Source organism: Mastigoproctus giganteus, chromosome 12 (assembly GCF_048544385.1).
Source record: "Mastigoproctus giganteus isolate SK-2022 chromosome 12, ASM4854438v1, whole genome shotgun sequence".
Classification (NCBI taxonomy): Eukaryota; Metazoa; Arthropoda; class Arachnida; order Uropygi; family Thelyphonidae; genus Mastigoproctus; species Mastigoproctus giganteus.
In genome coordinates this window covers 15,288,677-15,303,078 of record NC_143586.1, presented here as the reverse complement: position 1 = coordinate 15,303,078, position 14,402 = coordinate 15,288,677, and the positions used below count along the sequence as shown (strand labels likewise).

General features: G+C 38.9%; 1 protein-coding gene across 1 annotated transcript in view; it reads left to right on the top strand.

Moving 5' to 3' along the window:
* Nucleotides 1-14,402, top strand: part of LOC150076725 (uncharacterized) — a 194,474-nt gene that overhangs the window by 89,783 nt on the left and 90,289 nt on the right. Inside the window, exon 12 of the mRNA XM_090386626.1 lies at nt 7,577-7,698. Coding sequence (XP_090242752.1) covers nt 7,577-7,698 — 122 coding nt within the window. The remainder of the gene's footprint in view (nt 1-7,576; nt 7,699-14,402) is intronic.

Here is a 14,402-nt window from a genome sequence, read left to right as displayed (position 1 = left end):
TTTTCTGACCATTCCTGAAGTCTATCTAGGTCACTCTGAAGAAGCTCTGCTTGGCATTGATCATTAACTACTCTACCAATTTTAACATCATCTACAAATTTAGACATCACACCCTCTATTCCTTCATCGATGTCATTTATGAAAATCAAAAACAACAGTGGTCCTAATATTGATACTTGGGGAACCCCACTTCTTACATCAACCCAATCTGAGGAATAACCATTTATCACAACCCTCTGCCTCCTGCCCTGAAGGAATCCAGCTATCCATCTAAGGATTTTCCCTGTGATTCCAACCTGTTCCAGCTTATAAAGTAAGGCTCGTGTGGGACTGAGTCAGATGCTTTGCTGAAATCCAAATAAACAATGTTGAAATTATTCCCTAAGTCCAGCTCTTGAGTGAACCCTGTGAAAATAGCTAACCAGATTAGTTAAACATGATTTTCCTTTTACAAAACCATGCTGAGTATCCTTCAGTATTCCAGTTCTATCTAAATGATCCTGAATTCCATCCTTGATCATTGTCTCTATAAGGAAAATCATAGAGACAATGATCAAGGATGGTAATTTCCCACTTCACTCTTAGAACCACCGTTATGCATTGGTGATACATTGGCACTTTTCCAATCCAACGGAATCACTCCCGAGTCCAGTGATGCTCTCATAATTAGCCTCAATGGTTCAATGCACTCACTTGCTGCTACCCGTAAAATTATAGGGCATATGCCATCAACTGAAGGAGCCTTACTGGCCTGTAGGCTTGAAAGTTTTTTCATTAAATAAACGTGTGAAATTTCAACATCATTAATTGCATTTTTTTAAACTTCACTCCCATAATTTTTCATTGGCGTAAGCTTTTTTTTTCTGTAAATATCAATGCAAAGTAACCGTTGAGTTCATCTGCAACTTCAGCTGGGATATCTAATACTATCCCATGTCCATTATACAAGGGTCAGACCTGGTTTGTCCTTCTCTTCTTATTTGCATTTATATATGTGAAGAGTACTGTATCCCCCTTCATTGCCAGTGATTTCTCATAATCTGCCATTTCATTAATTTGCTCATGATTTCTCATGCCAAATTATGAGAAATCTGGCAAAGGCAGATAAATTTATAGCTGTTATAGGCTTCAGTACTTTTTATTGCTCTGTAAGTTTTCCATGTCATCTTTTTCTGCTCAAGTAATCTAGCAACTTCATTATTCATCCAACCTGGAATCCTCCTCGTGGAATATTTTTTAAATGGTATATAAGCATTCAAGGCTTCTGTGATTGATGTTTTAAAGGTATGCCATAATTCAATTGTATTCGTTCTCTGTGAGATATATATATCCATTAAATAGAGGCCATGTAGCATCTTAAGCCACGTAATTTCCGGAAATTATAACCCATTCCTTTGCCTTTAACTACTGCTACCTCTCTCTTCATCGTCCACCGTAGAACTCCGTGATCACTTCCTGCCTACTGTACTGTCATCCCTATTATGTCATCTGTTTCATGGATGATGATGAGGTCTAGAGTATTCTTTTCCCTAGTACTTTCCCTGACATGTTGATACAAATAGCAATCAACTAGTTGATTTAAAATTTAGTCTCCCATGTGGAATTTCCTTCCTATTTGCTCCAATCAATTAGATGCAAATTAAAATCAACCATAATAAGACATTGACGCTTACTTGCCCATTCCATTTGCATATAGAGATTATGATGAGAGAGGCTCTCATCATAATCTTCACAATCACCTGGCCTGTAGATTACTCCCACTCTCATTATTCCTTTGCCTCCAATCTCACACCATACAGATTCTATACTAGCATGTGAAACGTCTGAATCCAGAAAAGCTTTCATTGCGTTGAGACTGCTTTTGATAATAAGCATGACCCCACCACCCTTCTATCTTCCCTATCCTTCCTAAATACATTATATATACTCTACTGAAACTCATCATCCCCTATCTCCGGGTGACACCACATTTCCATAAGCCCTATTATGTCAGCATTACTTGTCCTATCCAGCAGTTCAAATTCACCCATTTTATTGATGACACTTCTGATATTACTGTATAAACAATTAAGACTTAGTGTTCATATATAGTTAACTACCTATACACACGGCACCTCCGTAGCCAGGTGGGAAGGAGCAGCAGTGCGTAGCACACTCTTCTTGATTAGACCGGGGTTCGAGCCTGTCATCACCAAATATGGAGGATGCGGAAAGGTCAGGGAATGACCACCGCATATCCTGGAGCAATATGGCCTTAGTTACTAATGCTCCTTAAAACCAAACAAACCTATACACACATCCCTTAAAGTTATGACACACACCCCTTAAAGTTATTTAAGCTAGTTTCCCTGGCATTAGCTACCCTCTCATTTGAAATGTTTCTGCTCTCAGAACATCTTGCCAATATGTTCTGTTGTGATAACAAACAAGAGCTATTGAGGTATGTGCAAGCATTACTTTGACCAATATTATCAGATAAATGCATATCTGTATTACCCTTGTCCCTCCAAACTACCAGTTTCCCTGAACCTTTAAGGTATCCTCAGTAATACTGGCAAAAACTCTTGCACCACCTTTGTTTAAATGTATCCCATCTCTACAAAACAGGTGCCTTCCACCTATAAGTGCGGGCCAAGTTGATAGAAATTTTCCCCCAAAAAGCCTTGCAGAGTCCTTCAAGTCTTGAGTTAATCCACAAGGCTTTCAACATATAATCCCTCCTATCATGCCTGGGCAGAATTGCAGACACAAACATTGTGACCTAATTCATGGCATTTCTTCAGCATGGTCCTATATTTGTCTAACAAATTTTCAGATCGTGTATGCTTAATGTCATTAGTCCCCACATGAACAATAATATTCTCTTTCCCCCCTTAAAATCTGACAGTCTGTTGGTGATGTCATTAATAATTGTTCCCATCTGACATACCCTGGTTCTTTATTATTATTATTATTTAGCCATATAGTGCAAGGAAGCCTGAGGCTTATGCTGCACCAGCCAAAAAAATTCCCGAGTTACCCTGAGAGAGAGAGAAATAGAAAGGAATCACCAAGAAAGAGATGAATGATGATATTCAATTCAGGACCCTGGGTGTGCCAAGCCCATACTCACCAGATGTGAGCCCCTGAGGTCTTTATTACAAAAAATATTTCCCATTTCCCTGACAATGGAGGCTCCTAATAAAACTAGGTCCTTTTGAACCAGAGTAGTTTGCACTTGGTTATTCTGTTCTGGGGCCCAAATCAAAATCAGGAGTGCATCACTTGGTGGGTTATTGGAGTCTTGAGTCCCTGACGAGCTCCCAGGTACATTATTCTCGAGGGTAAGCACCCGTTTTTTCAGTGAATCAAATTGTTCTAGGAATGCACCAAATTTTAACTTAAGATCGGTGCACTCCTTACAATGGTGACAAAGAAAAGAATCTCCAATTGAGCTAGGATTATCCACTAGGTCGACCTTGGAATACATGCCACAGGTTCTGGAAAAGATAAAATCACTACTCACCTGCAAATCAGCGCCGGCTATTTCTGTATGAGTCATGGTACTCTCTGACGAAGTGTCAAGTTGAATCTTGTAATAACCATTTTACAAATTTGCTAATTATTAATAAAATAAACTTTCAAAAATTTTATAATATTAAAAAAATCAAACTATTACAGGGAAAAAAACTTATGAAAATAAACTTTACAATATAATAAATAACCTCTGAAATCCTGCTCTACTTCACTAATTCTGCTCTAATCCACTCTTATCTATACTTCTTTGCTATCACTATGAAGAGCTGCAATAGGCACATCTGCTCACCACAAATGCCAACGTAATGTGATGTGATGTATATGACCAGTGACCGTATTTTACACAATCAATGACAAGCTCTCGCATAATGTGAAACGTACAGTGTGTGAGCCTAGTAAGTATTTGTTATAATGTGAAATGTGGTCTGGAGTGGACAAAGAAGAATTGGAAAAATGCTATTAACAGCTGGGAGGAAGTGAGTGAGCAGTTGTTAAAAGTAGTGCTCAGTGTTTATGAAGTGAAAATTATCATCATAGGAACATATCCTCCAAGAGAGGATGCACCAATATAGGTGAAAGATGAGTATTTTGAGCAGTTGAGAATTTATAGAGACATGCAGGGATAACTAAGAGCTCTTTGTCCTTGGGAACTTGAATAGCAGAGTTGAGGACTTGAATAGCAAAGTTAGTTGAAGGATTGGGAATGTTAACAGGACAGACTGCTTCTACAGGAATGGGATACACTTAAATAGAAAGGGTGCAAGAATATTTGCTGATGCTATTGAAGCAGTGTTAGGTGGGTCAGAAAACTGCTAGCTTGAGGGGATACAAGGACTAATAGTTTAACAGTAGCCACTGGCAGAGATGAAAGTGATTCTTGCACTGCTTCTATGAATGAGCAGCAGCCTGGAAAACTAGATGCAAGGTATTTCAGAGACTGCTGGGATTCATTGCGGTACAAGTAAACACATGGGTTGTGTTAGGGTAGCTAAGAATAGGAACAGGTGCATGTATACATGCATGTACACCAATGCTAGGAGTTTGGTAAATAAATTTGATGAATTTGAGGTATTGCTCAAAACATCAAAGGCAGATATTGTAGGGATATCAGACACATGGTGTTACACAGATATAAGGAATGCAGAACTGTAATTTGAGGAGTACAATGTGTACAGAAAGGATAGACAGGATAGGAAGGGAGGAGGGGTTATACTATTAGTTAAGAAACACATAAAATCCAAGGAAGTGAAGCCAGTCAACATCGCTGGAGAGTGCAGTGCAGTGTCGAGTCAGTTTGGTGTGACATAAGCATTGGGAGATCAAAATTGAGAGTAGGATTGTGTTATAGGCCTAATGAATCTGACGAGTATAATAAGAAACTGTGCGGGAGAAATAGAGTGAGCCAGTAAATCAGAGAGCCTTATAATGGGCGATTTTAATTTCCCAGATACTGATTGGAATTTGTGGGTTGGTCACTCACACACTAGCAAGGCTTTTGTGGATTTATTGGATGATTGTTTTCTACATCAGCATGTTCGGGAGGCAACTAGAGGGAGTACTACTATTGACCTGATTATCAGTAGTGATTCTTCATGCATTAAGAATCTGCAGATAAAGGAACCACTAGGTGGTAGTGATTACAGTGTGCTGAAGTGGGATTTACTCAAAGAGGTAACTACCATCAGGGTTAAAGGGAAGGGTTTTTGCTTTTGTAAAGGTGACTGCGGTGGTCTGAGACAGTATTTAAATTCTATATGGTGGGACCAACTGATAATGTTACCAACAGCAAATTCAAAATGGGAAGCATTCAAAAAATTTATCTTGGAAGCTATTTAGGCTTTACATACCAACTAAGAAATATTGTTCAAAATGTAGGCCTAAATGGATGTCAGATGAACTAATGAGACATGGCAGAGAAGAAAAATGCATGGGATATATATAAATTAATCGGCGACATGGAAGCCTATGATAGACATAAACTGGTCTGTAACCAAGTCACAAAGGAGATTAGGCAGGCAAAGGCAGATTATGAGAAATCTTTGGCAAAGGATGCAAAGAAAAACAACAAAGAGTTCTTTGTCTGTGTAAACTCTAGAAGGAAAGGGATGAATCAGATTGGTCCACTTGATATTGATGGGTCAACTGTTGATGATCCTGCTCAGGTAGCTAACAAACTAAATGAATATTTTGCATCGACATTCACACATGAGGAGTTATTCAGCAAGGGGAATGCCAGAGGTGTATTCAACTCTAGCAGTAAGCTACAGAATCTTGAAATAACTGGGAATAAAGTGGAGGAGAAACTGTTGAAGATAAACACAAGAAAGGCACCCGGGGTGGATGGGATCTATCCAGTTATATTAAAGGAGGCAGCAAAGGAAGTAAGCAAACCCTTAGCCATAATTATGAGAGCTTCCTTGGACTCAGGGGAGGTACCCATGGACTGGAGATGTGCAAATGTGACCCCAATTCACAAAAGAGGATTAAAGAGCAACACAAGTAATTATAGACCTGTTAGTTTAACTTCTGTTCCAGGAAAATTAATTGAGGCACTAGTTAAAGAAGCACTGCAGGATCATCTAGACAAAAAGACTTCAGTTATAGCTGACACAGCATGGTTTTGTTAAGAGGAAAGTCTTGCCTGTCCAGTTTGATTGGGTACTATGATGCGGTCACAAAGGAACTGGATGCAGGGAATAACTTTGATATCATATATTTGGATCTTAGAAAGGCTTTTGTTACTGTTGCACATGGAAGACTGCTGAACAAATTGGAGCAGTGTGGCATTGGAGGCAAATTGCTGCTATTTAGATCTTTTGGTCAGAAGTCAAGGCGGTAAATCAGTTCAAATATTTGGGATCTATTATTCATAAGTCAGGAATCATGTGAGAAAGAATCATGTGTAGATGATTGTATTAACCAGGCCTACACTGTTATTAGGCGACTGAATGTGGAGTAGTTGAGACATTTGGCAGGTAACCAAAAAGTTGATACTCCATATGATAGTAGAGAGTGTTCTGATCTGTGGTGGGAAGGATGCATATTGAGTGCAAGGCAGAAGAGTCGTATAAGAGCTGTGGAGATGGATGGTTTGCAGTGGAGTCTGTGCGTGTCCACCTTCAAAGATTTCAGAATGAGACCATGATAGAGAGATTAAATTTGCAAGAAAATGTGATCGATCGTTTGGAGTGTCAATCTTTGCAGTGGTATGAGCACATCTGTTGTTGTTATTTGGTTTTTAGGAGCATTAGCAACTAAGGCCATATTGCTCCGGGAATATGCGGTGGTCACTCCGTGACCTTTCTGCATCCTCCATATTTGGTGGTGATGGGCTCGAACCCCGGTCTAATCAAGAAGCGTGTGCTATGCACTGCTGCTCCTTCCCACCTAGCTATGGAGGCGTCATGAGCACATCTAGTGGATTCCCCAGGAGAGATGGCCTAAGAGAGTGATGAATTGGTCACTACCTGAAAGACAGAAAAGGGGATGGCCTTGACTTATGTGCAGAGGAGTAGTGGAGGTGCAAGCCAGAGGGTTGCACAAGGGTTCCTGGGACAGCCATTCACAATGGAGAAGGGGATTATAAGGTTACTGCTTAGCAGCGGAGATGCCTTCAAAAGAAGAAGAGGTCTGGAAATACCCAGGTTTATAAAATTAAAAATCTATTAATACAGAAACAATTAAATAGAGGGTACATATATAGTTCTACAACCATGTATAGGATTTGGTGTTACTACAACACAGCAATTTGTAAATAGTAAGGCAAGGGTATGACAGACCAATGTTTCAGTATAGCTTTAATACTAATAATTTTTTGAAATTCACATATTGCTTTATCACTGTCTTTAGTATTAGTGAGATGTATTAGGCAGATTTCTCTTAACCATTTATTCATGATCTGTGATCCTAGTTTATGTCATAGTTTTTTGGGGTTTGTTTTAATTTAAAGACAAATTAAAATATCTTAAAACTGTAGCAATATTTGATGTTGCTGACTACCAAATTCATTTCAGTAAATAGAAGTATGCTACTATTGATTTATGCATTTTTGATTCTTTAGGCAAAACTCCTTATGGCTAATAAAGAAGAAGCACTTTTATACATTCATATTGCTTTCCATAAGTTAGGCAAGAACTTCCCTATATGCTATAAGAAAAAGATGAATGTGGTCATTCAGAAACAGTCAGTAATGTCATTGTCTACTTGAAAACTTATGTCAAGTTTTTAATACACTGGTGTGCAAAATTTAAGGACCAGTCAGGTTTTCACCTGAAGCTTCTCATAGGAGTGGCCTGGATATGGGAAAAGCATACCAAAGGAACCTCGTGAGATACAGAAATGATGAAGGAAACAACACCAGCACAACGGAAACAAAACAGTACAGAGGGACTTTATTCAAAAATGGCAACATAGCACTAGCTGCCATGATACAGATGCATCACTACCAAAGATGGAACAAAGGGAAGAGGTGGTCCTCAGCAGGAGATATGGCCACCCCTAATGTTGATGCAGGCTTTGCACTGCCTGTCCATATTAAGAACAATGTTGTTGATAATTCCTTGTGGTAACATCGTCTATTCCTCTGTCAGCACTATCTTTAGCTGGTAAACATTTTTGGGGTATGGCATTATCATCCATAAACACAAACTTGGGGCCAACGACACCTCAGAACAGACACACTGAGATGTACAGTACTGCCTTGCAGTATCTGGAGTTGTGTACGTCCATCCAAGATAACACTTCGACTGCCATATCGATCTTGTTCAGTGATGTGTGCAGAGGTGATACCATGTGCCAACCTCTCGCCAGATTAGCTGATGTCCAGAATCGCTGCTGAGACTGAATCTACTCTCATCAGTAAAGAGTACCTTAAGTAAAGATTTTGTGGTTGTAACCTTTAGAAATAGTGTTGGTCCTTAAGTTTTGCACACCAGTGTACATGGTAAAATGTTGAAATCTTGTAAATAGAATTTTTTAAAAATTTTAACTGAATTATGTGAAGAATGTGAGAATTAATAAGAGAAATTGGAAAAATGAAACCATCTATGAACAGAGAAACATGTTACATGTTTATATGTTGAAGGACATAGTTATATATGGGTACAAATTAACCGATAAAGGACTTAAGTTTGATAAACTTTAATAAACCTAAAAGCATAACTGCTAATAAAGCTTAAGAAAACAATTGACTTTATAATAGCACATTGGAATTGGAATTTGTATGATCAATTTAAAACAGCAAAATTAATGCTTGTAACTTAGTTCCTCAAATAATTGTGCAGCTTCTGATCCATCCTTGGTACTCTGGAGACTGTGGATTCATCTGATAGATGAATATAACTGGTGGATAATAAAAGATTATATTTTACACATTATATATTATATATATGAATATTTCTGGATGAAATATGATATTTTTATGAATTCAGGATCACATTATACAGAGGAATAATAACGTTGTTTTCTCTTGTTGTGAAGGTTTAGTAGTAGTAATAGTAGAGGAGGCATGTGATGCAAGAAAGCAAGCTTATGTAGCATCAGCCAAAAAAAAAATCCATTTCGCACATCCATTCCCTCTAAAAGTTTGTCCAGTTCCTCCATGAATTTATTTAAGCTATCAACTTCCATAACAACAGATGGAAGTTTGTTCCACATCTATTCTACAACTGTCTTTCCTCAATTTGAATTTATGCCCCCTCAGGTTTGTAATCTGAGCAAGAGGAAGAATCCCATCAGAATTGAGCCTGCTCAATCCATTTAAGGCCTTATACATCTCAATCAGATCACTCACAGGTGCCTAGTCTCCAGATGCTGCAATTTGCAGAACTTATCCTTTCTTGGTAACACCACCCCTTCATTCACCTCACCAGTCTTGTTGCCCTGCTCAAGCAACTCTACAGAAAACGTTGGCAAATTTCCTTTTACTTACTAATCACTATCATTAAGAGAAATTAGAAGACTTGCTTACTATGCTAGTTCTCACTAAAGAATGTCCATTTATAACTAACCACTTTCTCATGCCAAGTCAAGTGTATGTAAGTGTACCAAACCATTGGGAATGTTAACGAGAACATCATTAATCTCTGGGAAGATACACCTGAACTCGAGAAGTGCTAATATCTCCCCAGTCCACAAAAGTGATGCTAAAGAGAAATTGGTTAACTGCCAGTAATTGTGACTTCTGTAGTAGCAAAGATCATGGAACGTATGGCTAAGGATGTGATCCAGGACCATCTTGACAAGGATGCTATCCTCAATAATTCTCAACATGGGTTTGTTAAGGGGAGATTGTGACAGACCAATCTGATAAATGATTATGATTTAAGCATTAAATAGTTGTATGCAGGTAATAAATTTAGATTCTAGTGAAGATTTTGGTACTGTGCCTCATGGAAGGCTAGTATATAAAGTGGAATAAATTGTTCCCATGCTAAGTTCCCAAGCTGTATTCCAGTTTGATTAAAAGATAGGAGAGTTGAGGGTTGTCATAAATGGGTGATTGCAGGGCCAGTGTAGCAAATGGGATCTCCAGGATCCTTACTTGCCTTTAGGCATGAAACTTTTTCTAATAAACAGTCAATCACTAATTTCATATGGCTTGGCCCCACTTGAACAGCCTTTCCTCACCATGAAGGGCTTTTCATCAGTAGAGATAGATGTGAGTACCAATTCAATTCATCAACAACATCATGTGGGGTTTCAAAGATTTTCTCACAAAAGGGTCATATCTGAGTCTTTTTTTCATATTTGTATTCACATATATGAAAAACTCCATGTCTCCATTCTCTGCTCTTGTAGCAGAGATGGGAGACATGGAGAAAGCACTGCTCCAGTGCTTTCTCATATTCAACCTTGCCCACCTGTTGGTGGGCAAGGTTGGTTCAATACTTTTCTGTTGGTTCAATACTTTTCGTTGCTTCCATGTAACTTTTGTAACTTTCCCACATTATCTTTTTTTTTTGCTCTATTAGATAGGCCAGCTCCATATTCATCCATCTTGGCATCTTCCTCGTGCTGTATCTTCTTAACGGATATGCATTCATGGCTTCTGTGATTATTGCTTTAAATTCCATACTTCTAGTGTATTCACCATCACTCTGCAATCCACCCAATTAATAGATGTCATTTTGAGTGTTTAATTGCCATAATCCCCTTTCCTGAAATTAAAACCTGTGTCTTTGCCTTTAATAATCGCAACATTTTTCTTCATCTTCTAACTAATGACTGCATGATTACTACTACTTGCCAGTGGTTTCTGTACTTTAAGATCTGTGATGTCATCTGATTCATTAGTAATGATGAGGTCTAGAATATTCTCAACCCTAGTATTTTCTTTGACATGCTGGTACAAATAATAATCATCTAGTTTATTTAAAAATTTTGTTCCCTCATGGTGAGTTTCCCTCTCATTTATTTCAGTCAGTTAGGGGAAGATTGAAGTCAGCCATAAAAAGACCACTTGTTTGCTCATGATAAAGTATGATGAGAGTCTTTAATAAAATATAAATGCACAAGGCATAATACAATATGAGCATGAAATAACTATAAAATATCGGTGTAAATACACCATAGTTAGCTCATAAAAGTAAACTAAAATCGTAATGTAAAGGCATCAATTTAATTGTATCTCATATTGTGACTACCTTCACAACGAGGTACCATGTATTGCACTACCTTGAATAAGTAATACTTCATTAATAGAAAAGACTATTGTTACTTATTCTCAGTGGTCACCACCACCCACATGGTACCATTTCAAGGCTAGTTGGCCTATCTCCTATGGGTGGGTAGGCACCCTGGTGTTGCAATCATGCCAACCCAGTTGTGAAATTAATTCCACAATATGAGAGATGCCAAAAGGTGTACAGATAATACTGTAATAAAATATAAATGCCCAAGGCATAATATGATAAGAGCATGAAATAACTATAAAATATCAGTGTAATTTCATCCTCTTATCATATGCCTTGGGCATTTATATTTTATTACAGTATTATTCTGTACACCTTTTGGCATCTCTCATATTGTGGAATTAATTTCACAACTGGGTTGGCATGATTGCAACACCGGGTACCTGATGAGCTCCCAATGATATTTGTTTCTAAGGCAAGGACATGATCTAGCCAAGGATTGGTTTGTTTGTTTGGTTTTTTTTTTAGGAGCATTAGCAACTAAGGCCATACTGCTCCGGGTATATGCAGTGGTCATTCCCTGACCTTTCCGCATCCTCCGTATTTGGTGGTCATGGGCTCGAACCCCGGTCTGATCAAGAAGCGTGTGCTATGCACTGCTGCTCCTGCCCACGTGGCTATGGAGGTGCCCTAGCCAAGGAGGATGCCTTTGTGTATGCTAGGTGTCTGGAGTGTCAAGAAATTAGGTGCCAACTCAGCATTCTGATGGGCGTCTATGAGAGCTTGAGGTGTAGGGTAAATTCCATCGAAGAATGAGGGGCCCATCAGGCTCTCAGCTGCCCAGCTCAACGACAGAGCTCACTCCTATGCATCAGGCAACACAGAGGCAATCTCCAAGGCAGAATGCACTGATCCCAAAGAAACTAGTTATTGTTGATGACTCTATTATCAGGAAGATGGGGAATATACTATGTAAGAAGGATAGGAGGAACAGGACCAAGGTATGTCTGCCAGGGGACAAAAGTTGATGACATTGTAGAGCAGATATCATCTTTTTAGGGCACAAAAGGTGATGTTGTTGTACACATTGGAACTAATGACATTAAGAGTAAGAGATCTGCAGATTTACTCAACAAGTACAGGTCAATGTTGAAAAAAAGTCAAGAGTTAGGGTTGAATGTGAAAGTGTCTGCAATTCTGCTCAGAGACGATAGGAGAGAGTATATGATGAGAACCTTGTCAATCGATTCGGCCTTGGAGAGATTGTGCAAGGCTCAAGGGGTAGAATTTTTTTCAGCCTGGTCTATGCTTGTTGACAGGAGAGACTGCTTCTACAAGGATGGAATACACTTAAATAGAAAGGGTGCAAGAATATTTGCAAATGCTATCAAGGCAGTGTTAGGTGGGTCGGAAAACTGCTAGTGTGAGGGGGATACACAGACTAAAAGGTTAACAGTGGCTGCAGGCAGAGGCAAAAGTGATTCTTGCACTGCTTCTATTAGAATGGGCAGCAGACTGAAAAGCAAGGTAATGGAGATTTCCAGGACTGCTGGGAGTCATAGTGGAACAAGTAAATACATGGGCTGTGTTAGGGTGGCTAGGAGCAGGAGCAGGAACAGGTGCATGTATGCTTGTATGTACACCAATGCTAGGAGTATAGTTAATAAATTTGATGAGCTTGAAGTGCTAGTCAAGACATCAAAGGCAGATATTGTTGGGATATCAGAGATGTAGTGTCACACAGATATAGGCAGTGCAGAGTTGGAATTTGGGGAGTACAATGTGTATAGGAAGGAGGGGTTAGGCTGTTAGTTAAGAAACACATATAATCTAAGGAAGTGCATCCAATTAATGTTGGTGGACAATGCAGTGTTGAGTCTGTTTGGTGTGAAATAAGCACTTGTAAATGTTGGTTGGTTGATTGGGTTTCATTGGTGCATTAGCAACTAAGGCTATAATGTGCCAACTGGGAAAGGAAAAAAATGAGAGTAGGTGTGTGTGTGTGTGTCTGTGTGTCTATTATAGGCCTAATGAATCTGATGAGTATAATGAGCAATTGTGCAGAGAAATAGAGTGGGCCAATAAATCAGACTGTCTTCTAATGGGGGATTTTAACTTTCCAGAAATTGACTGGAACTTGTGGGTTGGTCATTCGCACACCAGCAGACTTTTATGGATTTATTGGATGACTGCTTTCTACAGCAACCAGAAGGAGTAATACTCTTGATCTGATTATCAGCAGTGATTATTCATGCATTAAGAATTTACAGATAAAGGAACTGCTCTGTAGCAGTGATCACAATGTACTAATGTGGAATTATTTAGAGATGTAACTACCATCAAGGCTAAAGGAAAGAGTTGTTGCTTTCATAAAGGTGACTACAGGGGTCTCAGACAGTTTTTAAATTCTGTACAGTGGGATCAACTGATGATGTTACTAATAGTGAATTCTGAATGGGAAGCCTTCAGGGACATATTTTGGAGGCTACTAGGCTTTTCATTCCAACTAAGAAATACTGTTGAAGGTTTAGGCCTAAATGGATGTCAGATGAATTAATGAGGCAGAGAGAAGAATATATGGGATGCATATAAAGTATCAGGCGATACAGAAACCTATGGCAGGTATAAACTAGTCTGTAATCAAGTCATAAAAGAGGTTAGACAGGTGAAGGCAGATTATGAGAAATCTTTGGCAAAGGATGCAAAGAAAAACAGCAAGGAGTTCTTTACTTATGTAAACTCTAGAAGGAAAGGGATGAATCAGATTGGACCACTTAACATAGATGGGTGCACTATTGATGGTCATGCTCAGGTAGCTGATAAACTGAATGAGTATTTTGCTTGTACATTCACATGAGGAGTTATTCAATGAGGGGAGTGCCAGATGCTAACAGGGAGCTAAGTGATTTTGTAATAACTGAGAGCAAAGTGGAGGAGAATTGTTGAAGTTAAGCATAAGGAAGGCACCTGGAGTGGACGGGATCTATCCAGTTATATTATAGGAGGCAGCAAAGGAAATAGCAAACCCTTAGTCATAATTATGAGAGCTTCCTTGGACTCAGGGGAGGTCCCCATGGACTGGAGGTGTGCAAATGTATCACCAATTCACAAAGAAGGTTGAAAAGGTCAGACAAGACTGCAGTAATAGTTAAGACACAGCATGGATTTATCAAAGGGAGGTCTTGTCTGACCAATTTGATTGCTTACTATGATGTGGTCACAAAGGAACTGAATGCCAAAAATAATTTTGATATT